At 47.6% G+C, this 24,123-nt stretch overlaps 1 protein-coding gene across 1 annotated transcript; it reads left to right on the plus strand.

The window, feature by feature from the left end:
* Positions 1-37: 37 nt before the first annotated feature.
* Positions 38-18,821, plus strand: RRM2B (ribonucleotide reductase regulatory TP53 inducible subunit M2B). The gene is made up of 9 exons (XM_054817313.1): positions 38-187; positions 4,841-4,996; positions 6,659-6,775; positions 7,741-7,874; positions 8,971-9,065; positions 11,436-11,569; positions 14,710-14,814; positions 15,924-16,037; positions 16,528-18,821. The coding sequence occupies exons 1-9, from the start codon at positions 134-136 to the stop codon at positions 16,678-16,680; spliced, it is 1,062 nt and encodes a 353-aa protein (XP_054673288.1). The 5' UTR covers positions 38-133; the 3' UTR covers positions 16,681-18,821.
* The last annotated feature ends 5,302 nt before the right edge of the window (positions 18,822-24,123 follow it).

Genomic DNA, 24,123 nt, shown 5'->3' on the forward strand with positions numbered 1-24,123 from the left:
CTCAGGCCGCGCCCAGGCGCTGCCGCTGGGCCCGGGGCCGCCGCCGTTGTTCCCCCGCCCCGCGGAGGAGGAGCGGCCGCGGCCGTTCCCCTTCAACTGCCTCCGCCCCTTCGCGGCCCAGTCGCCGCCGGCCATGGGCGAGAGCCGGGGGCGAGCGGCCCTGCAGGAGGCGGCCGGGCCGGAGCGGGTAAGGCCAGGGCCGGGGCGGCGGGACCCTGCGTCGGGCGTCCCGGGTGTGCAGTCGCTGCCGGCCGGCGGGGGTGACCGGCCCGGGGGGACCGGCCTGCCGCCCGGGAGAGGCGCCGTGGCCGTGCGAGTGTCTCCGAGAGGCAGCGCGGGCGGCGGCAGCACAGCCCTGCCCGCCCCTGTCGCATCCCCGGCCTTGCAGGAATCTGCCCGGCCGGGCCCTGCCTGAGCCGCCGGCTCTATTCGGGTGCCGCGGCCTCCGGTACCGCTCGGGTGCCGGCAGCTGCTGCTGCCGCCTTCCCGCCTGGCCAGGTTTGCCCCGGGGAGTGCGGGGCTGTCACGGAGGGGTCCCGGCTACCCCGGCCCTGGTGGCTTCACCCCGCTCGCCCTGGGGATCTACTGACACGGCGCTTCGGACAGCCCTGGAAAGGGCTCAGGGTCGCCCTCGCGTACTCGTCCCGCTTGGGCTCGGGAGGGTCGTGCCCTCTGCAGACCGTGACCGCGGGAAGCAGAAAACGTCCGGACGGTGAATAGAGAGTCAGGCAGGACTGGGGCCCCGGTCTCAGCCAGGCCCGGGGTCCCTGGCTCTCCGAGTGCAGGGCAGAGACAGTGCAGAGCCTTGCTGCGCTGCGGAGGTCTGGGCTGATGGAGCCGTGCCCGCCTGGAGCCGGGCAGGCAGAGCTTGTACCCTCTGCCCAAGCTGCCATGGAGGCAGGCCTGGGTGGTGGCAGGTGGTCCTGGCTTCCTGACCCCTGTGGACCAGGGATCTGCCCTGGGGAGCATCTGAGCTCTGTTCTGGGTTCTCCCCAGCACGACCTTGCGAAGCCAGGCTGAGGTGTGCAAGGGAAAAGGATCTTTACGGCAGAGAAACCCATGTGGTCTTCCCAAACCTTTTAGTCTCAGCAGTACTCAGGTTCCCAGAACTGGGGCGTGCTGTGTTAAATACAAGCCTAAAAAACCCCTTCGTGTTTCCCTCTGTGAACAGCGGCATGCTGTACCCACAAAGAAAAGGTGCTCACTCTGGCCTGCCAGAGGCAAACAGTAGTGCTGTGCTCTTCCCTTCGGGCATGCAGAACCAGCCGCTGTGTGGTGGAAGCCGTCTCTCCCGGGAATGCCAGCCATCTTCCCAGTCTCACTTGCTGACATGGCCTGCAGTGCCCAGGGCTGGCCCAAAGCCTGTGAGAGATTGTGGGATGCACATGCAACCTCTTACCAGGGTGCAGAAGGACTCGTGGCCACATAACATGATGTGGTGTGTGCCACAGCACAGTGCCAGCTCTGCCAGTGCCTTTCATTTTTTTTTCCTTGGCTACAACTGATCCAGGCCATGTAGCCAAGACGCTTGCATACGTAGCCCAATAGCTATTGCTGTGGGGGGCGGGTTGTACATGTGTATAGATATACTTTAGTTGTTTCTTAGTTTGCTAAATTTGAAATCCATGGAAAGAGCTTCAGTACCACTAGGCAGTCTTCATTGTCCATTGGGTTTATTGTCATCACCAGAAGAGTTTATCTCTAACAGTTGAAGAATAACTGGGATATGACGTACTCAGAGTGTGTCCAGCAAAGGGTTGATGGTTGAGAGACTGGAATATCCACCACATGAAGAGAGGGTAAGAGCTGGTGCTGTTGAACCTGCAGAAGAGAAGGCTCCAGGGGATCTCAGCTGTGTGTGGAAATACCTGATGAAGGGCAATAAAGGAGATGGAGCCAGGCTTTTCTCAGCGGTGCCCCATGATGGGGCCAGCGGCAATGGGCACACACTGAAACACAGGAGGTTCCATTTACACACCAAGAAGCACTTCCTTATTGTGAAGGTGGCACAGGTTGCTCAGAGAGGTTATGGAGTCCATCCTTGGAGATACTCAAGCCTTGGCTGGACATGGTCCTGGGCAGCCTGCTGTGGCTGACCCTGCTGGAGCAGGGCGTTGGGTTGTGCCTGCCAGCTTCAGCTCTTCTGTGCGTGTGGCTTCTGCTGTCTGAACAGAAAATGTCATGTTCCGACTATAAACTGAATAACCTTCATTATTATGGTGAGCGTTGACTGTTTTATGCACTGTTTTGGGATTAAGGAAGGGATCCGGGGTGCAGAGGGGAATCAGGTGGTGTGCTGGCTTAGTGACTGTTACCTTTTCCAGCTCCCCATACCACTGCCGGTGCCCCCGGTGCCAGGGAGGCAGGGCTGGGAGTGTTGTGCTCCTTCAGTGCAAGAAGGTGGCTGCTCTGAAGCCCTGGCAGCGGTCAGAGTGTGTCACGCATCCGAAATTGAATTAGAGGAGGATCTTCCCTGAATTTTCAGCTGAGTTGTACCAAGACATGTACTGTGTTAATAAACAGGTTAGGTAAAGAGTATTACGCTGATAAAACTTTGGTTAAGAGGAATGGAACCCGAAATGGAGAGAGAGAAGACTGTCTTGTAGCCAGGAGATGCCTGCCTGCGAGCTTGGAAATAGAGCCTGCCTGTGAAACTCGTCTCCACCCCAGAAGAGGTTAGGGGAGGTGGGTTGAGGGAGAGGTTACAGTATGGTGTAGTCTCTGTGGGCTGACCCTTTTTCTTTAATTAAAAAAACCCCCTCCACCTTTTTTTTAAAAACTTGTACCATTTTCCAGTTCTGTGTGATGGTCCTTCTCAGATGTCTGAGTCTTTGGCTCCTGGAAGCCATCCTTCTGCTCTCCTGCCATCAGGGCTCTCCAGAGTATACATGCTGCTTCACGGGCCTTTTCTTCTTCTCCTCTCGTCTTCCTGTCTTATTGTGCACTGAGAGTATTTCTGGCATGTTGGCCCGTCTCTGGCCTGCAGCATGGCAGCTGTTAAAGGCCATTGGAAAAATGACAAGTGCTCCTTGTCTCAGTGCTGGTCTCCAGTTTTCCTGCCATACTAGAACTCTGCTCGTCCTGTGCTCCACTTCACTTCTGTACACCAGAAGTATTTTCCAAATTATCTCCCTACATTATGGGCCCTTCATGCTGGCTTTTGAATGGCTCAGCAGCATCAGGGCTGAGGTTAGTAACTGCTAGTCCACCTCGTTAGGCTAAAATAAATATTTGGGGTTAGTCCCCAGGCAGCATAGAAGGGGTTTGCTCATGAAAACACTGCGCTAACAAGGAAGACTTCTGCAGTGTTTCCTTTTTGAAGGATGATGGCTGGTACAGAAGCAGATGGAGATGCTGCCTGCGTGGCAAGCCCCGAGAAGGTGTGTGCTAAGGGAGGGTGCCGTCCCCACCGTGCCCAAATTCTCCCCTGTGGCACTTCCAGGGGGTTGCTGCAACCGTCTCTGCGTCCCAGGAAATACAAAAGGTTTTGCACTCTCCTGGCATTCAGCAGAGACTCTGCAAGGGGATGCATGGAGATTTGTCTCATGTAATTAAGTAATGTTAAAAAATATAATCAACTGGTAAAATTGTAACCCAGAATGTGCTTCCTGATGCATTTTCTTCGGGGATATGCGGTACATGTGCCAGCTATGCAATGTGTGTGTTTGGTTTTTGTTTGTTTTTTGAATGTGGGTAGAATTATTTGAGGGTATTTTCCAAACAGAAGCAAAAGATTACTTTTTATTATGTGAGTGGTTACAAGCAGATTGGGTAGGGAAAGGACTTTGGCACCTCCTAGGAGGGTAGAAGCAGTGGTATTCAAAACCTTTTGCTCCCCTTCCCTACTGTATTGTATATAATACATCACACACTGCCTGTGGTTAGTTATCCTCTACAGCAGTGTCAGTGGGATCCCAGAACTGACCCAGAAAGGCATCCAGCTGGCTAAACTTGTGATCGCTGCGAGTCACCAACGCTTCTGGAGAGGCTGCAGTGTGCTGTCCTGACAGCTCTTCACCATGGTGGTCTTCAGTAGGCGCTTGGTGACGTGTCTGGCAGGGATGGTGTCCGGTGTGCCTCGGCATTCTCTAGGAGCCTGCACAGAGGGAATGGGGTGGGGATGGGTGACTCCAGGCAGGGGTTTTCCTGCTGCCTGCCGTTGGAATGAGCCACATAGCTTCATATCAGCACTCGAGGGACAGCCTCCAGACCCGCGCTGGTGTGCGGGCTGCCTTCTGCTTACCGCAGGATTGCATACACAGATCTCTGTGCAGAGACTCGCTGTGGCACAACGTTGTTCCTCTACCGAACGGGATTAGTTGCTGTGATCTGATGGCATTTTTAAGAAAGTCCATGCCAGGCCCAAGTGGCTTGATGTAGAGTGAATGAGTTGGAGGTAACCTGGGCGGTGAGCCTTGCAGACCCGTGCTGGATATGGGTGGTGGCAGTGTGCAGTGACCTTGCACGTGCCCCCCCACATGCGGTACCGCGGTATTTGATGTCGTCTCCCGGAGCCGGTTTCCTCCTCGCACTGCAGAAAGGCTTTCTCTTTGTCACGCAGGCGTTGGGTGCTTCCTGGCGCCGATGCACCTACGAGGGGGTGGTTGGTGCGAGTGGTGCTGGGTAGAGCCAAGCAGACAGGCAGTGCTGCCACAGCGGCATCAGGAGCACGGATGGAGGGTGAGGGGGCAGGTACCTCAGGGACGGGTAGTGCAGCCATCCAAGGGGGGCAGGTGAGTGTCTGCGTGACATGGGTGGCTGTTGAACCACTCTTTTGGGATATGGGGCAGGGGAGGGAATAAGCAGTGGCAACCTTAACCAGAACTGTCTTTATCTTCAGAGCTCCCCTCCAAGTGCTGCTGAAAATGGCTTGGAGCCTCATGAGGAGCCTCTTCTCAGAAAAAATCCCCGCCGATTCGTCATCTTCCCAATCCAGTACCCAGACATATGGAAAATGTATAAACAGGCTCAGGCTTCCTTTTGGACCGCAGAAGAGGTGAGCCCCAGGGTCAGTGGCTTGGCACAAGGCGCTTAGACCAGGGTCCTGGCGCTTCCTTCCTAGCTCTGCTCCTGGCTTCTGTGTTGTAAGGGTTGGAGTTAACTGCATCGAACATGAGGTGCCTGCACTAGAGCAGGAGTCCATTCATGGATGGTGGAAAGAAAGCTGCTTCCATAGGAAAATTCAGCAGAGCTGTTTTAGGTCTTTGGTTTATGACAAGGTGGAATTGTATCCTGGGGCGCTTCTCTGGTTGTAGAGGGAGACTAAGTCAGATAGCTCTGATTTGTGGTCAGATAGCTCCTACCCTGCTGTGGTCTCCGTACCTGCAGCTAACTCCTTGTCCATGTAAGATGTTCTGGGCAATTTCATGTGAATGCTCTTCTTTAATGTTAGGCACCTATTTTCCAGAAATATGGTGATAATAATCAGGGACACTTGCTAAAAATGCTTCTAATTGACTTCTTATTGCTCTGGTTAGATGCTTGCCCCATGTTATAATGCAAGCTGTAAGTTAGAACATCTCATTTTCCCCAGATTGCTGGTTAGCCAGGCCTGAGCAGTACTCAGGTCGCTGCACTTCAGCAGCAGAGGCTTCTGAACGCTGCACTGATCGGGAGAGATTACCTGCCAACTGAGGTGGTTGTTCCAAATCAAAGCTTCTACAACCTTTGCTCATTTGTGAGCAGTCATCTGCAGTTGCAGAGGAGTGAGCCGAAAGCACTGGCAGGCTCTCAATAGGCCAGAAAGCATCCTGAGGTGGCAAGGAGCAGCTGTCCATAGAAGTGCTATTCCATTGCCTGCCTGGGAGGCTTGCTGCCCTGTCTAAGCACAGGTTGATTTAAGCCATTAAAGAACAGGCATTTAAACTCCTGCCAGATCAGCGTTGCCCTTTTACTGTGTTACTGGTTCCTTCTTACGCCGTCCTACCATCTGTTGGTGCATTTCCAACTGAACTGGAAAGTTAACTGTAAAACTGGTTTGTGTGTGTATGTGTTTATATACACATATAAGTTTTTAGGCCTCTCTGTATTTTTCACATCTGGCTCTACTTAACTGCTGCTGTGGTTCAGAAATCCCTCCAAATAAACAAACAAGCAAACAAAAAAGGCCTGTGCGAAGGAAGTTGTGGTTTTGTACCGTGGCTAGAGTTCAGTCTGGTAGATGAGAGCAGTTGCACAGCCTTTGCCCCAAGCTGTGCTTTGGAGGGATGGAGGCTGAACACCTGCCAAAGGCAAAAGTCCCCTCAGTCCATCTTTTGGCACACCTGGGTATAGGTTTCTTGCAGCATCAGCATTTATTTCAAGTAGAGTTTAAGTGTCTCAGAGTGAGCTCTGCTTATTGGTGCATGTTCATACTCGTGACAAGAAGATACCAATGCTTTTCAAAATCTGATTTGTTTATAATTCAATAGACACTGATTTTTATTCCAGATTACAAAAGTGAAAACTGCAAAGCAAACACGTGATGTTACCATTGCAGAGGGAGACAGCAGTACTGCAGTATGTCTGTTGTACTTTACATTCACATTTATTTAAATTCACTGCATGCAAAGACTGGAAAGCAAACACCAAAACTCAGTCATTTGACTAGGCTGCTCCTGTTCTTAGAGAATGAAAAACTCAAACCAGCAGTAATGTTTTTCTTTTTTCTTTTCATTAGGTTGATTTGTCAAAGGACCTTCCTCACTGGAACAAGCTGAAAGCAGATGAAAAATACTTTATCTCTCATGTTCTGGCCTTTTTTGCAGCCAGTGATGGAATTGTAAATGAAAACTTGGTGAGAAAGCTTTACAGAGGGCTTGAATACTTATTCATGTTATTGGCTATTGGCTTTTCATTTTGGTTTTCTCACTTTAATGCACAAGTTTATTAAATGTGTACTTTTTTTTTTTTCTTCCCATCACCTCACCTTTGCCAAAGGGAATAAGCAGCTGCTTCTGCTGGGCCAGTGTCTGAGTTAAATTGGGTCAACTGTGGTCAGTAAGACTCCAAATCACATCACTCTTGGACACAGTTTTTAAGCTCAGCCTTCTGCCTGGCTGTGTTGATCTGCGTTTCTCAAAGAATTAATAGAACCTCACAGTTCTTCATGTACCTGAGTTAGATGAGAAGTAGGGAGGGATTGTGCTGTGCCATGCTCTGTGTTCTTCATTTTGGTAAAACCCATTTTGCTCTCACTGAATGGCATCCTAGAATCTTTCAGGGCTGCAGGTGGGTGCTGCTAAAAAGGTGGGGAAATCTTTCTCCTGAAATCAGAAATCCTGGACTGCAGAATGTCTCACTGCAGGTTATCAGTGATACCTGACTGCACATGCCCAATTTAGACCTTGAACGTCTGTAACATGTAGAATATGTCATAGTATATGTGTATATCTTGCATGAACTGTCTTACGTCATACTGTTTAGGTTTTTTAATGATGAACATAAAGTCTGAGGCTTTGTTCAATATGAAGTTTTTACTGTTGCAGTATTTTGCTGCTCTCCTCCTGTATACTTGTGCTGTCATGCTTCACTGCAGTTCTCTATCCAATATGCACAGCAGATGTATTTACTTCTAGGTAACTTGCTTATTTTCTTCTGCACCACACCAATCCTATCGATATATCTGTTAATCAAGTAGGGCGGAACTGCTCCCATCCTTTCTCTGTGGCAGAGATCTGTTGTCTCTCCTATTAAGCTTAGAGTACTGTCACCCAGGACTGGTTTTACTGTACTCATTGCCATGCTTTTTGGTTTTGGTAGGTGGCGCGTTTTAGTCAGGAGGTGCAGATCCCAGAAGCTCGTTGTTTCTATGGCTTTCAGATTCTCATTGAGAACGTTCACTCGGAGATGTACAGCTTGCTCATAGACACCTACATCAAAGATCCTGAGAAAAGGTAAACCTCTGGATGGGTTACAGAACTATGGGGAATCTGTTACCTCGTCCAGTGTCACTGTTGTTCAGCAGCAGCTGTCTTTGTTTCACACTGACTTATTGGGGGAGTTGGGGATAGTTCCTTAAAGCTTTCTAAGCCTGTGTGCCTGACCCCCAAAATGGAGATAAGTATTACTGACCAAAAAGGGTGTCAGAAGGTTAGTTAGTGTTTGTATAAAGATTGGATTGCAGGAAGCACAGACTATGTGAAATTTTGTTAAAGATTCAACAAGCTCCTTGTGGTTATTGTGCTCCTGAGGTGCTTGCTGTCACATCAGCACAGGATCTGCCTTGGGAAATTGTGTATTTGTGATCCAGCTGATGTTTGTAACACAGACTAATCAACGTATTGCATCCTTTCAGCTTTTTTGCTGTTGGTGCTTTTTCATACAGCTTGAACTGCTTATTTTTGAAGTATTGGGTTCTTTGGAGAGCCTCATCACCTTTGTAGTCTGGAGGACTTCCTAGTCCAAATAATACATTTGAAAATAAGTATTTTACCTCAGAGACTCCACCAGGGTGATGGTCAGGCAGAGCTTGTTTTCCCATGATGGCATCCTACGTGGTGACAGTGGAAGGACTGCAAGCTTTCCTTTCAGATGTTTAGCGTGGGATCAGAGCCTGTGCTCCTGGGAATTGTCCAGTTTCTTTTGTGGAGTTGGGCAAGATGAGGTTTAGCTCAGTGGGTAGGAAGTGGCTGCCATCTGGCTTGAAGTCTGAGAGGCAGTGTGGTCTGGTGGGTGGGCACTCCTGGGATGGGACACTCAAGTTCACTGCCCATCTCTGCAGCTCGCCTCCTCTGAGACCTTGGGTTTGTTGCTTTCTGCACATCTGCCTCCCTGTGCCCTTGCTATCAGAGGTCATCACCCCTTTGGGCTCGGAACGGTCCCTTCCTTGGGTTAGTTCAGAGCCTGGCGTAATGGGTTCCTCTGGCTGGTGGAGCCAGTAGGGACAGCCAGGGCAGATTTACATAAATCACTTCTTATCATTTTGATGTTTTCTCTTTGTGGTGGTGGTGGTGGTGTTGTTTGTTGGTGTGTTTTTTTTTTTTTCTATAGGGATTTCTTATTTAATGCTATTGAAACAATGCCTTGTGTCAAGAAGAAAGCAGACTGGGCTCTGAAGTGGATTGAAGACAGAGAATCCACTTTTGGTGTGTAGCTTCTTAAAAACTTGTTTCTGTTGCACATGTCACAAACTAATCCTCTGGGAGTGAGCTGCATCCCTAGAACGTGAAATGAAATTCTCCATGGATGACGTAGTGGCTTGTGGGTCTCTGGCTTAACTAAAGAACTAGAAGCAACTTCTGGTGAGGATGTATGTTTTTGTCTTCAGCTAAAGCAATATAGTAATGGTAGTGCCCACTAGAATCACGTTATGAAAAACACTTGTGGGTTTCTCTGTCTTCTTTTGTCTTTATACCAAACCCCCCTAATTTCCTCAGTTTTTGCTTGTAGACCTTGTTTTCTAGGAGTTCTGATTATTTCTTCCATTTGGCTCCTATTTTGTACTCCAGTGTTGAGAACTGGGCAGCTGAAGTCTTGCAAGTCCAGGCTTTTTCTGTGTTTATGTTCATACAGACAAATTTCTGTGTGATGTTAGCCTTTTTTTTGTAACAGCATGACTGAGTCTGAGCAAAAAAAAATTCAAGAATCATCTGTCTCTGGTGTTTCTGGTTTGCTGTTGGGACCAAGTTTCTAGCTTCTGTGTCTCATTTCAGGGCTGGGATGCTGGCTCAGCTTCCATCAGCATGGTGCAGAGCATCTTTTCCAGCTTACCATGTTGACTCTGAAGGATGTATTGTAGCTGAAATGAATAATGGGCAGACTGGTGAATTTTCTAAACGAAACATCCTCTATGCTTAGAGAATGTGTAGGAGATGGAGAGATTTAGCCAGACAAACAAAAGAAATCAGTATCATGCTTTTATAGCATCTGTTTTATTCACAGCTCTTGTTTGAGTGGAGTTCTTTTTGGAGCTGTAGATTCTCCTGTCCTGGAGTGTCTTGCTGCCTTCCCAGTCTGGCTTTGCTTGCTGTGTGTGGAGTCTCTTCTTCATCTCCTTCATTCAGCTCCCAGCAGTGTGGCGTGTGCCAAGAGTCAGAAGGTTCCCTAACTCAAAAAGCAATGCTCCCCCCACAGCCTGCCCCCAAACTTCATGCATCCTATCCTAATTTTTGTAAAGTACATTTCTACTCTTCTGTTTGTTCATCTTATTGAGAAAATTTCCAAGTTTAAAACATTTTGGGGCTGAGGTCTTACAGTTACAGATTATGAATTATGGTATATGGAGTGGCTGACTTGCTTGTTTGCTTGGTGTTTCCTGCCAGCTTGGGGACCTGACCTGCAACCAGGTCTCCCCAGCTTTGCTTTGTTTCTTATGTAGAGGGTTCAATTGCAGCATCTTTTTTGTGGACTCTCAGCCTCAGCATGTGCTAACGTTACGTGGTGCTGCTGATGGGCAATTTTTGTTTCAGCATAACTCATTTGTGTGATAGCTAGTCAGGTGGAATGCAGTAAAAAACATATCAATACTGAGTCTTGTGCTTCATTAAACCTATATTGTATAAGCAGCCTTCCTCCACTCCTCTCTTGAAGTAACCTAGGAGATTTTTAGTGTTGCCAGACAAATTCTTTCCTTAGTAACTTCTCTGATACTTGTAAGTTCCTGTTGCTCTTCATGCTTTTTTCCTAACTTGAATTTCTTCAGATGAGCCAGCAGATGGCATTTGCATCTCATAGAGGAAATTGGACATCTGTGGTTATTTTGGGATTATTTTATTTTTTAAACAAAATTCTATGCAGTTCTCACTGGGAAAAGGCACCAGCACTTAATGCAAAAGCTCTTCATGTGAGAATATACCCAAGGATCTTGTGAAGTTGTTTAAAATAGAGTACATGGAATGATGTGTCTTCACCAAGCAGTCAGATGGTCTTGTAGTCTGAAGAAATAGATTCCTGTAGAGAACAGGGAGAACTGGGACCAATAATGCTGTGCTTTCCTTGGATGAAAGGTGGGATAACAGGTGTTATAAATATAAATAGTTATTTGTGTCTTGATGAATTATGTTCTGTGTTCTTCCACTCTTGTAAGAATACAGTTTTATGTAGATTCTCAACAAGCAGAAATTGAGGCATAGGGATTTTTTTTTTCATTTATAGGAGATCAGCTCTTTTTGTCTATTAGTTACACAGCCATTTTCCTGCCTCTTAGGAGAAGGAGATAAAGGACTACTAATGTCTTGGCCACTGTGGGCAATTACGTTCTTTCCCTTGTGACCTGTGGCAGTTTCAGTGGGTGCCCTGGTTCTTCAGTTCTGCTGGGGGTTCCTGTGGTTAAGTGCTGTTGCGTGTGCAGCCCCTGTATGCCTCGGGATCTGCTGAAAGATGTGGTCAGACACAGCACCTGGTACTGCAAAGGGGATTGCTCCTCTCCACATCTGTCTCTGTCTGATGCAAATGGTGCATCTTGCTGACAAGCAACACTATTTTGTGTCTAACTGAAAACGTGTTATGTTAAACAGGTGAGAGAGTGGTTGCCTTTGCTGCAGTTGAAGGCATCTTCTTTTCGGGTTCCTTTGCTGCTATATTTTGGCTGAAGAAGAGGGGCCTGATGCCTGGACTGACTTTCTCCAATGAACTTATTAGCAGAGATGAGGTAATGTGTCATGTCCTACATACTGTCTAGGAAGAAAAGTGGGTTTCCAGGGGAAGGGCAGAATAATATTCATAAAGATCCCATAGTCTTGCCAGAGCGGCACACCTCTGGTGGCAGGGAGGGCTGGAGGGAAGGTGAAGAGAGCAGAAAATAGCGTGTGGGCAGGACACAGTGAAAAAGAGAATCCAGCAGTGAGTAGGGGATGCATTTCTGGGTATGACAGAGCCTTTTTAATGTTGGCAGTGCTAGAGGCCAAGGAGGTGGTAGAAGTCTGAGCAGGTTCTCTGCTAGCCACTGTCAGCAGCAGGGTTTTCCAGGGAAGGTCCACTGTCCTGGCAAGACAGAGGTCCTGTTTACCTGCCAGGTAACTGCAGACCATGCTCCCTAGAGTTTCTCCTGCAGTAAGCCTTCTGCATCTGCTTCAACAGCACATCCTAGGCAGCACAAAGAGGCTTCCTTTCCCCAGAGCAGTGCCCGACCTGTTTCTGCAGCCTGACAGAGAAGCAGTAACTGCTGATGCGTAGGAAGATTGGAGTCCTGCAAAGGAGCAGGCTATTCCCAGAGTGTTTGTAAAAAGGGGAAAGAAGCAGACTTCTAGCTTTAAGTTGCTCATGAACTTAAAACCTAGATGCTGCTATGTCTCTTAGCAGAAATACCTCTTTTTAAAAGGAGTAAACATAAATATTAGCAGTACCCCAATGCATAGTATGATCAAAAAGGTGGACTTTTTGGATTGAAGGGGACATTTCTTTTCCTGTGCCATGAAGGGAGGCAAAGGCGTGGCTGCCCAAGGACTGGTGTGGAATTGCATGGTCCCCAGCTGCAGTGGGGGCTGGCTTGGGCAAGGACTTAGCTGGGACGTGATTCTGAGCCTTGCTCTGCCTTAACTGCTGCAGTCAGGGTCAAGTGGCTGCCCCCATCTGCCCCTAGTTGTGGGTCCGAGAGCTTGCAGACAGCCTTCTGCACCTGCCGCCTGGCCAGCTGCGGCAGGTTGCTGCAGAAGCAGCAGGTATCATTCCTCTCTATGTTCTGGTGTTACTGCACAGTGACAGGATCGCTGCTATAGGTCTGTAGTAGAGGGGAGTGCTTCTTAGCCTAAGATGTGATGTGTCTGAGGGGCTGCGTGTCAGCACACCAAACGTGGCAGGCCACATGCTGACTGGTGCCTTTTCACCGCTTCCTACACTGCTGCCTGCCAGCTGGCAGCAGTTCCTTACGGCTGGGGCCTGTCTACAGGGCACCACACAACTTGTGGCACTGTCAGCACTGAAAAAGCAGAAAGACCAGTTTTGTACGCAATATAAACAAGGTAGTGGTTTGAACTTAGCAGAGTTGGTCTAAAAGACTAAAGAGTTTTATCATAATGGAAGTAATCTCCATGGATTAGATAAACTGATTTGAAAGGAGGCATTTTTACAAGATGCCTTTTAAAAGACACTTTTGAAGAAAGCGATATGATCAGTAAGCAAAACCAAACAGTTCTTCGGCCTTGACCTTCCTTGTGTCTTCTTGTTTCTCTGAGTCATCGTGAACTGATCCATTCGAGCAAGGAAGTATTTGTTTGTTAGAAGGATCACTTGCAGGTGAATGAGATGTAAGTTCCTCTGTACAGCAGTGTAACTGTACTTCTCAGCAGAGTGGAGCACCAAAAGACTGATTTTTTTTCTTGAGCTCCACTGGCATAATTCCAACTGCAGAGCTGTTATGAAGGGTAAGGCTTGGTGCACACAGCACCTGCATCGAAAACCAGGAAATGCTGTTACAAAAGCAGTGGCAGTAAAAATAATCCACAATGGAAAACTACACGAGCTGTTTTCTGATGCACCTGAACAGATAAATGGTTACAGCTCAGTATGGTTTTTGAGCTGCAGGCTCTGTTCCCAGGCTGTTCTTCAAGCTGGTCCATCTCTGATTCTTAAAGGTGCAAAGCTGCCGGGAGTATCAGCCAACGGAGCACACTGGTTCAGGCGAGAAGTCAGGCACGGCCTGTGTCTGGCTGGTGATGTCGCCCTGGACAAGACCATGGGAAGCCCTGCAGCAGGCAGCTAATGCTGTCCCTACAGGGGGAATGTTTCCCAAATTACATTGTTTCAGAGCTGTTTCATGATCTGAAGCACAAGGATTTTGTAGCCTTTCTGGAAAAGTTTTTGCTGCTTGGTTTTGTTTTGACCCTTGTTAACAATAGCACTGGATTGTCTCATAGCCCCTAGTCTGCCAAATCCTTCTGACTGGTTTTCACTCTGGATATACCCTCATGGTGCTTACGGGCTGTAATCACCACCTTGCTCTGGAGAGGAGAGGTGGTAGTACAGTGCTCCTTTAGTCTAGCAGTGGTGGGTAACGCTGAAGCCAGAGGCTCAAGCTGTAGCCCAGCAAGCTCAAATGAAAACTGAGGCACCTCTTGGAGCAGCTGTCTGGTACCCCCCTCAGACTGCGAGGGATTGCTCATCTTCTGATGTTGTCTTATCTTGCTGGAGGCTTTCCTGGAATGAACACAATATACTGGGCTCTGTGCAGGATAGCTGGGTGAAATGTGAAGGTGGGTTGAGTTGGGGCACAGTAGCCTTAAGTATTACAAACCTATGAATGTTGCGGTAGCAAATTCGTCACAGTAACTGCGTTGTGTGGAGAGATGACTTGCTAATCTTGGATTTGGTGACTCTCAGCTGAATATTCCTTTCTGAAAATGCTGTGAGGAGAAGCAAGGGAAGAAATGCTACTAAAAGAACTTAAGTATTTCTGTACAGGTATCTTGAACGAGAGAGCAGATAAACAGTCTATGTTAACTGGCAGGTAGTTTTGCAGGTCTCGATGTAGGAGTCTTTCTGCAAAAGCATCTCTGATGGGAGGCAGGGACCCAGCAGGGCTCCGTGTAGGATCCCTCACAGCAGAGCAGCTCTCGAGAATATCTACCTGAGAAACATGTATGCTTAGCGTTATTTCAGCATAGGTGGCATGTGTTTCAGATGTTTCTAACTGGGTTATAAATTAAAAGTGCCCGCTACACATGGTAACATTAAGACTGTCAAAGAAGCAGGAGGCTAGGAAGCTTCAGCCTGAATGAGGCTGCCTCAAAGTAAACAAACTATGTGGAGGAGGGAAAAACTGACTTTTTTTTTTTAATTGTTCTGTTATTTCAGGGTCTACACTGTGATTTTGCTTGTCTAATGTTCCATTATTTAGTGAACAGACCATCAGAAGAGCGAGTCCGTGAGATCATCGTTAATGCTGTTGAAATCGAGCAGGTAAGCCTGGCCGTGACAGTGTTGTGGGCAGCGCAGGACCAGTCTTATGTGCAAAAATAAACAAATTAACTTCTAACTTTTGGGATTCCATATTTGAAACTTTGCTTAGGCCTGGATCCCTGATGCATTATACCATCCTTTCCCTCTTCCTTAATGGTGACAATAAGAGTCAGAGACTTTCTGATTCAGTTGTTAAGCAACTGGGAGAAGCTGAAGGTGGCTGCTGGTTTCCACCTTAATAACAGAAAAGAAGAAAGGCTGTCTTATTTAGTATAGAATAGAATAGTTGCAGTTGGAAGGGACCTACAACAATCATCTAGTGCAACTGCAACTGTCTCTTAGAGAAAAGTTTGCTTACCTCTGTTCTTTCAAGATCTTTGTCTGTCCCTGTACTGTATACACATCCCTGCTTCTCCTCAGGAGAAGACAGGGTCTGTTCTGGCCACGTGGACTGTGCTGGGTTCTGACTTTTTCTGAGGTTTCTGTCAGATTCTTTCACACTAAATGCTACCCATCGGCAACTACAAGTTTCTGCACTGCTGAGTGTTTGGCAGGATTCTAGTTTACTCTTTCTTTTCTGTTGTCATCTAACTACTGTGATGATGACAAACGTCCCAGCTTTGCCTCACAACACTGACAGATATTGCATTGGTGCCTAAACATATACATGGCTGGGTTCAGCATTCATGTATATCACTATACTCTCCGATCTGTCCTTCTGTAATGGCTGGAAGCTAAGGAAAATGGAAGATTTCTGGATCTATTTCTGCTCCCGCTAGTATGGTCTGTAGGTTTTATTGAACTTGGAGCTCAAGCTTACACTGAAGATTGGGATCTTGTGGGGGGGTGAGGAAAGGCATATGAGAGGGGCAGTAATAAAAATTCTTGTGCTTTTTCCAGAAAAACATGCTAAAAATAAAGGAAGATACAAACAACCACTGAAAACAGAAGGCACTTGTTGAGTTTAGTGATGCAGGCTATTTATTCAGACAACTGCCTGGGGAGCCTGGAAAATCACAAATTGTGTTACTGTGAAACACAGGTGTCTTCTCTCCTTTTCCCTTCTTAAATTTCATTTCTCTAAATGTCGTCTGTATTTTAACTTCTAGGAGTTTCTAACAGAGGCATTACCTGTAGGTCTGATTGGAATGAATTGCACTTTGATGAAACAATATATTGAATTTGTCGCAGACCGGTTACTAATGGAGCTTGGGTTCTCAAAGGTAAGAGATGCAATTGCCTGAAATGCTGGCCTGCCAGGACAGCCCAGGAGAGCTGTCAGCACAAAGCACTCTCTTAAATGTACCTGGGAGCAGGTCGTATTTAGTGCTTGCACTTTCTGTGAGTGACAGCTGAAACCACAGCATTAATATATATGCTTCATTATTTAAAAGAGCAAGAACAATTTAGGCCATTGTTTCCCTTCAGCTGCTCTGCAAGTTTGTAATGGGAAACTTATGCTATGCTCAAGTGCTGTAGTCCTCAAAGGATAATAAGCACCTCGTGTGGGTGAACTTCACCATGGACCAAACTCCTGGGGAGTGACAGTACCGAATTTGCTTAGATAGGTGTCCAGCACCAGATAGATTCTACACCATATTACAGCAAGGGATGATCTACTTTGAAAGAGTTTGACAGTTTTGTTTGTTGGGGTTTTTTAAAGCATTGTTACCCTATCAGAATCACCAGTGTAATAGTGTTTCCCTTCCCCAGGTCTTTCATGCAGAAAATCCTTTTGATTTCATGGAGAATATTTCTCTAGAAGGAAAAACAAATTTCTTTGAGAAGCGGGTTTCAGAATATCAACGTTTTGCTGTTATGGCAGAAACAATGGACAATGTCTTCACTCTGGATGCAGATTTTTGATAAGTTGGCAAACAAACGGTGACTGGTTCCCTCTCCCCATCTCACTTTCTGCTGTGAAGTTGTCTTCATTTCCTCTCCTGGAATTGGAGTCTACTGGGATTTTTTTTTCTGAGTTTTCATGTTGTTTGTCTGAGGAGTAAAAATATTTCTGTCATTTAGAAAAAAAAAAAAAAGGAGGATCCTTTTTAAAAATTTATATGGCTTTTTAAAAGGATGGCCTTTTTAAGATTCCTTTGACTCATCTGCCATGATTGCTGTCTTTAAAAATGCCCTGGATACTACTACTTTTTTAAGACTTTGGTAGTGTTTTAAGAAAGCAAACTGTGTATTTACTTCATGTTATGGTATTTTAATCTGAAAACTAGATGAGGTATCACTCTATGTATATATGTTGCTATAAATTATTTTCATTATTTCTATTTTCATGTTTATAGATTTGATCTAGAGTAAAAGCTCTTCCCTTTCGTCCTGCTGCAGATAGAGTAATAAGCAAATGTGGGAAGACAATAAGGTATGAACTATAAAATCTTATTAAACCTGGGGATACAGTTTGATCTCCCCACTAACCTGGGTTCTGCCTGAAAATGTTTTTACTCTGGTTGCAAACCTGATGGCTGTTGGTAGGAGTTTAAATCAAATACATATGATTTTTGTCTTACAGCTGTTATTGAGCAGGTCAGTGAACTTTGAGCGGTCCTTGAAAAGGCAAGCCTGTTAATAGTAGAGAAAAAACACATCCTGTAGTTCTTTGGCTTGTGCTGCCTGTTTTTCCCTGCTTCTCTGAACAAGTGCCTTATTAAGCAGTCTGTAGTTGCACTGAGTTGCAGTTGGCATCTGACACTGGAACAGCCAGCTCTGGGTGTTGTCTGTCTTCCCTCTGTCGTGCCGGGTGATTTGATACTCTCCCCTTCTCAGTTTCATTTGTGTGTTGATGGGGTGAGAAGGCATATCATTCCAAGGGATTTTAGCTTGAGGTGCTACAAACATACCACTTGGGTTGTAAGGAAGCACCAATAACGTATGAAGGTACTTCAGGTTGGGTGTTTAATGTGAATCATTGAAACCATTGTCACAGAAGAGCTTCTGGGGGAAGGTATTAAACCTTTCAAAAGCAAATCTTGAAGTAGTGTGGATTAGCAGCATCTTACAAAGGACTGGTCTTTGGGTTTTGGTGTGTTCCAGTGTGTGCCTGGAAACTTTTTTTAATTTCTTGATGTCACATGTACAGAACAGCAATTGAAGAATGGCTAACATACTGCAGTGGTACTTGGGATGGAAGGGATACTATTCAGTTGTAGGTAGATTATTTGCAAGTAGATACGCTCATGTTTTTCAAAGGTGAAGTGAGTGTACATGAGCTAGACAGAGGGTTCTGCTTTATTAAACCCAAGCATTTTTTCATAATGTTCAACAATTTATATAAGACTTTATATAAGTCTATTATTGTTGCAAACATCTTGTGCTGCTTTCGATATGCCTGGCATGAGATGAGCTGACAGCCCAGGGATATCAGTGGTGGGGCGGTGTAAGTGTTACTTCTCTGCCAGCCCAGATCAGCCATAGCCCATGGTACCCAAATTCCATGAAATAGGTCTGCTGCCTTAGTGTAGTTCCTAGTGAACAGTTATTCCTGGTGTTAACAATTAGCAGCAAAACTGACTCTGTTTGGTCTCAGTAAATGATCGTGAGTATGTAATGAGCATGGAAACAGGACAGCTTTTTTCCCCTAGAGAAGAGCATGCGTCATTTGACATAAGGTACTTGGGGAGGGCAGAGGTGGACCTGAAGAAGCTGGAACTGTTGTCCCTCACTAACGTCCTGCAACTGCAAGAGAACTGTGGATTTGGGGAGAAAATCCAGCCCCTTTTGGAAATACTGTGTTGACGGGGGAGAAAATGTTGTAAATGGGTCTGTTGTTGGAAGAATGGAACCTATTTTTATGTCACTAAAAGTACTAAAAAGCATTTGTTTTGAGTATTGTGAATTACGATGAGAGTGTACAGAATAGTCAAATATGAAACTGCTGTGTGCTCAGGTTCTGTAAATGTATATGAGATACCAAAGTCTGGTACAACAGCTCCCACTCCATTTGTGTGTAAAATATGTGTTTAGTTTCAATAAAACTTTAATGTGGAGAGGAGCATGCCTTTGTTTGCTAGTTACATGCTTTCTTGTGAAATCCAAAATGATAAAATTGGGCCATGCCAGAGCAAGTTGGTGTTCACAGCTTTTGGGTTGTGGGAGAAAGCTACAAGTGCTTCATACGGTGTCTTGCGCTTTCTGAGCTCTCAACTTGCTGTTTCGTGTTCCTGGGAACGGGGATTGCGGTCTAGGGAGCAAACAATTATTTTTTTTTTTCTGGAATTCTCTGGCTCAAGGAGAAATCTCTTGGAAGTCCCTTAGATGCAAAGAAGAAACATTCCAGAAATGTCATTTCGGTGGGTAGCATCTGATATCTGATCCATCAATGGCATTGCGCCCTTGGGTCAGGCACCCTGGCTGTGCCTGGGCGCAGCAGCGTGGGGTTCAGCCCCCTGAGCTGGGACCAGCCAGGCCTGCCTGCAGCCCAGCAGCTGGGGTTCACATCTGGTGGCATCTGCACCCTCAAGGGTGTCAAGTCAAAAGTCCTGTCCCTGCTGCGCCTTTGTGCCTCCCTGAGACAGGCATGAAGATCACTTCCTCTCCCACCAGTGCTGGGGCTTGGGCAGAAACCTCTGAGGGCTCTGGTGGATAAACTGGGTCTGGCTCTGCGTGTCTCACACTGGCCATCGCACCTAAAAAAGCCTGATGCAGGGGGGCGTGTGGGAGAGAAGTTGTGATGCATCCCTTCAATATATAGTCCGTGTGCTCTGGGTTGGAGTCCAAGGCTGGTGCATGACTCCCATTATAGCCAGCAGGACAGAGAAGGTCCTCCTGGAGGGGTTCGTCTCATGGTGAAGGACATGTCTGGAATGGGCAGGTGAGCAGAAACCTGTCTTGGAGGGCTGCAAGGGAGCTGAGGCTCACGGGTAGAATCCCACCTTTTAACATCCAAAACGGCCTCTGTAGCTCCCACTGTTCTCATTCAAGCAGACACGTGGGTCCTGGCAAAACCCATGACTTGATGAGCAATAGCCACAAGTGGACGGTGTGCTCCCAGCCCTGCTCTCCGGTCATGAAACCACTGTGGGGTGCAGCAGGTCAGTGAGTATTCCCAGCCCTTGCTGGGAAAGAAAAGAAAGTGGGTGAAGACAGGGCAATTAGCAAGCTCTTTCTTAGTGTTTCTTGGCAGTGTGGAGGCCATGTTGCTGAACCGGTAAGATTTTTGCAGCAGATGAAGACACCCAGAGCTGCGGCCAGCCCCTGGCCAGCTGACACTGCGCTAATCCAATTCTGCCACGTTTCTCATCCATGCCTTTGAACGTTGTTAAACAGCAAGTCTGGCCTCCCTGCCAGTCACTCTGCAGCCTGCCATTCTTCTAGCCCTTCTGATGGGAGGATCAGGCTGGTTTTCCTCCTGGTGGAGCCCTTGAGTCAGCAAGTATTAATGTTTCTGTCGCTATATTCTCTAGAGCTCCTTCTGGGAGAGAAATAGTCACTGGAGATGCTGATGTGTTAATATTACGTGTAGCCAAGTATGTGTTTGCCAGGAGGGTGCTTGTGCGACTGGGGACAGCTCTCTGCACTGCGCTCTGCAGAAAAACGCACGTGCACATATAAACTTTATATGTGTGCATACTGATGTACACTTGTGGTACGTATAGACATATGCATCGCACATACGCAAAAGCAGAGTTGAGGGAAGAAGCCTTCAAATGTCAGGTTTTAGCAAACCCTCTCCCTGGAGCAGAAGGGTAAGACGGACATTGTAATACTGCTAAGCGATGCTATTCCTGGTTTGCCAGCAGCTGCCTGCCCTGCTCCTCGCTGCCCAGGCACAGACGATGGCAGCGGCACAGCCAGAGGCTTCTTCCATCCCATCGCATGTAACCTGGCTCTAAGAACCAAGGCTGCCCAAGCCATGAGGCTAGAGCTGTGCTCTGCCAACTGAAATCTTAAAATATTTTTTTTTCAGCTTAAAATAAAGGCAAATCTCAGGAATGGCAGTGTTTGGCCACTGTGGAGCACACATGCCTGCTTTGAAGAACAGTAACTTTGGTCTTTCACTTGTTGGGTGTAGCTGTGTGGACTGGGCTCAGGAATTCCCTGTTGCATTTTGACCCTTCTAATGAAAGAAAAGAGGGTTAGTGAGTGACAGAGATGAGATGTCTGTGACAGGCAGCGGTGCTGCCAATATTGCAGCTTTCTGCAGAGCTCTGCTGACTCGGGGCTCCCGCGCTGTGGATCCTTCTCCCCAAATCTGCTTGAAGGGCTTACCTGGGAAATGTCCTTCCTCCAGGACTGCTCTTGCTTTGCCTGCACCGTTCATCACTGCATTGGCTCTCGTGTGGCTGCTGGCAGGTTTGCAGGGACAAGTCTGTATCATCAATCTCTCTCTTTTTTTTTTTTTTTTTTTTTTTTTTTTTTTTTGCTATAGTATGCAGTTTGGTTAATGTTACTCTGGGAATGGCCCTGGGTGACTGCTGCAGCATCACCAGTCAGCTCGTAGTACAAGGAGGAGAGCTGCCACAGCGAGCTGCACGGACCAGCCTGGCATCAAGGGTGAGATGTTGACTCCTGCCATGGGACAGGAGACCTTCGGGCCTTGGTGGTGCCTGTTCCTTTAGCGAATGCCTCTCGCTGCAGAGGCAGGAGGTCATCACCAACGGATGATGAAAAGGGATCAACAGATTGATGAAAAGATGGTATTTTGGATGTTTCCATGACTTCACCAGCAGGGACTGACTTTGGCTTCTGTCCCTCTGGTGCCCAGTGAATGTCAGAAAAGGTCTGTGCTGGGCATAGTGGCTGCTGGATGGCTTGCCATGTGATCTGCTCAAAGCCTGTCCCTGCAAGCCCCTCCTAAATGTCATGCCACCACTCCTACTTGGTGGCTACGCAGAGAAACAAAGCTGCTGGGACGCCATAAGCAGCTCTGCACGGTTGCTTCTCTGCCCGCTCTGCGTGATGGCTGGCGTGGTGATGCCGTGACCTTTCAGCTGCGGCTCAGGCTGAAGTCCTGCCTGGCTTGGGCTCGGCTCTCGCTAAACCCTGCAGGGAGCCCTGTGCGCAGCGCCAGCGCCAGATGAAAGGTCTGCGGTGAAGTGTGGGGCTGACAAACCAGGGGCAGATGCTGACAAGGACCACGTTTGCTCGCCCCAGCCTGCTCAGAGCTTTTTTTCAAGCCCCTCAAACAAGGTCCTGTCTCAGGTTGTCCGTAAGTTATTCCTTTAAGTGAGGAAGCTCCTGAAATCGCAGTGCAGGCTCTGGGTGAATGGCAGAGTAGTTGGTGGGATTTTTTTTTTTCTCATCAGTTGGCAGATCCAGGAGAAGTGTTAAGAACAAGTCTCAACATGCAAATAGTGTTTACTCATCTGATGGAAGCCTCTGGCAACTCCAGCTAACTTGAGAGCTACAGGAACACTTTGGCTGCCCATCGCTCTTTCTTAGCCCACGGACGTGGTTCAGAAAAGATTATACTCAGATTGGTTTATGAGGAAAAGCAAGAATCCTGTCCACAGCCGGTGACCTTGCAATGCAGGAGGATGTTCAGGGTCTCCACCCGTGCCGTGTCCGCAGGTCTGTTACCAAACGGCCTGTCCAGGGCCCATTGCCTGCTGATGGTGGTCACTTTCGCTGGCCACTGCTGTGGGGGATCTCCAGAGTGAGATGGGCTGTTTTGCTGCTTGCACCGGCAGTTTCGAATGATTAATTGAAGGCAGACTGAGGTGGCACATCTCCCAGGAGACTGGGACCACCCAGGGAAGGGCTGGGGGCTCCTGAAGGCAGTGACATGCCTTGTGTAGGAGAAGTATGGCAGGCAAAAGATGTGCTGGTGACAGAGGGAGTGACAGCCGCTTCACTCCTCATTGCTTAGATGTCAGCAGTTGTGCAACAAAAATGATCATCGTACACAGTCTTGTGCGGTCACTCGTGTCCTGCACTCGCTTTCCTGGTGGGTCCATCACCCTGACTCTGGGGAACTGAACCTGGTGGTGAACAGCACAAATATTGACGAGTAAATATTCAATAATAGTACTGAATAATAATACTAGTGCTACCATCTGCTCAATTGGAAGTCATGGCAGAAGCAGCTTTGGGGGCCTGGAAAATCACTAGTACTGGGAAATTTATTGCCAGTGTTAATCCTGAGGAGCCTGGGGCAGACCTGGGGGAGGCCTGAGCCCCGAGAGTTTCAGCCCCACGTGGCTGTTGCCACTCTGAACCTGGCAGTGGCAATCGCGAAGGACTGAGATCCCTCTGCTCTGAGCTGCAGAAGCAGGGTCAGTGCATGCGGGCAAGCCCGGGCGGACACGGGATACAGAAAGCTTTTGATCCCGTCGCTGAGATAATTTACAGCTTTGGAAAAAACAGAATTCTCTACCAAACTGAGTGTTTCATTACGAGGTCTCTAGCTTTTAAAAGCATTTCTGTGGGATTTTACTGGTTTATTTGCTACTGGGTTAACTTTTTTCCGAGCAAAGACTTGCTGTGACGTGTCCTGTTCCTCATGCATGGAGCGGGACTTGGGTCTCCCTTGGGAGAGGGACAGCTGTGGGGCAGCTCCTCCAGACCAGAGCTGAGTCCAGGGACATCTCAGCCACCTTTCCATGCATGGAAACTCCCCCAACACCTGCCTCTCTCTCAGACATCTCAGCTCTGCAGATAGGAGGAAATCTGCCAGGGCCGTAGGTGAGAATGGGCTTTAAACAAGGCTCCAGGAAAGCAGGGGGTTTCTTTGAAATATACCTCAGCTGGTGAGTTCCTTCTGTCTAGCTAGCTATGGAGCACAGTTTCCATTGATGGATTTAAGCCAGGTTAGTGAGTAAAGGCTGTTCAGATCTTGGTTGTGGGGTCTCAGGGCAGCACGGCATGATAAAACCCATGGTGCGAGGGAGTACCGGTTTAGAGCTATAATATCGAGCATTTCTGCCACGTGAGAAGAGAAAGCCGATCAGTTATTGATTTCTTTTTTCTTTCAATTTGAAGGGAAATAGAGTTAAATTACAGCCTATTAGGCTGACTGGAGAACTGAATGTGTTTATTGGATGACTTCATTCATAGCGTGTGTGTAATTACCCGCTTCAGAGGTGGGTGTTACGATAAGCCCTGGCAGAGCTGCCTCGCTCCTTGCGGTACCCTCCGTCTCCTGTGTACTCATCCCTCCGTGGGCGAATGGCACCGTGTGTGTAGGGGGGCTGCAGCTACTCCATCCTACAGCCACTACTGTATATGTCACGTTTTTCGATGAACACCTTGGAAAAAGCATTTCTTGGTTCATTTCTCCAAGATTCCCGTTGTTAAAAGCCCTTTCATTGCAGTTGGACCAGTCTGCTTAGCTCCTCTTGTTAGCTGAGCAGGGTG

Source organism: Grus americana, chromosome 2, assembly GCF_028858705.1.
Source record: "Grus americana isolate bGruAme1 chromosome 2, bGruAme1.mat, whole genome shotgun sequence".
In the NCBI taxonomy this organism is placed as follows: Eukaryota; Metazoa; Chordata; class Aves; order Gruiformes; family Gruidae; genus Grus; species Grus americana.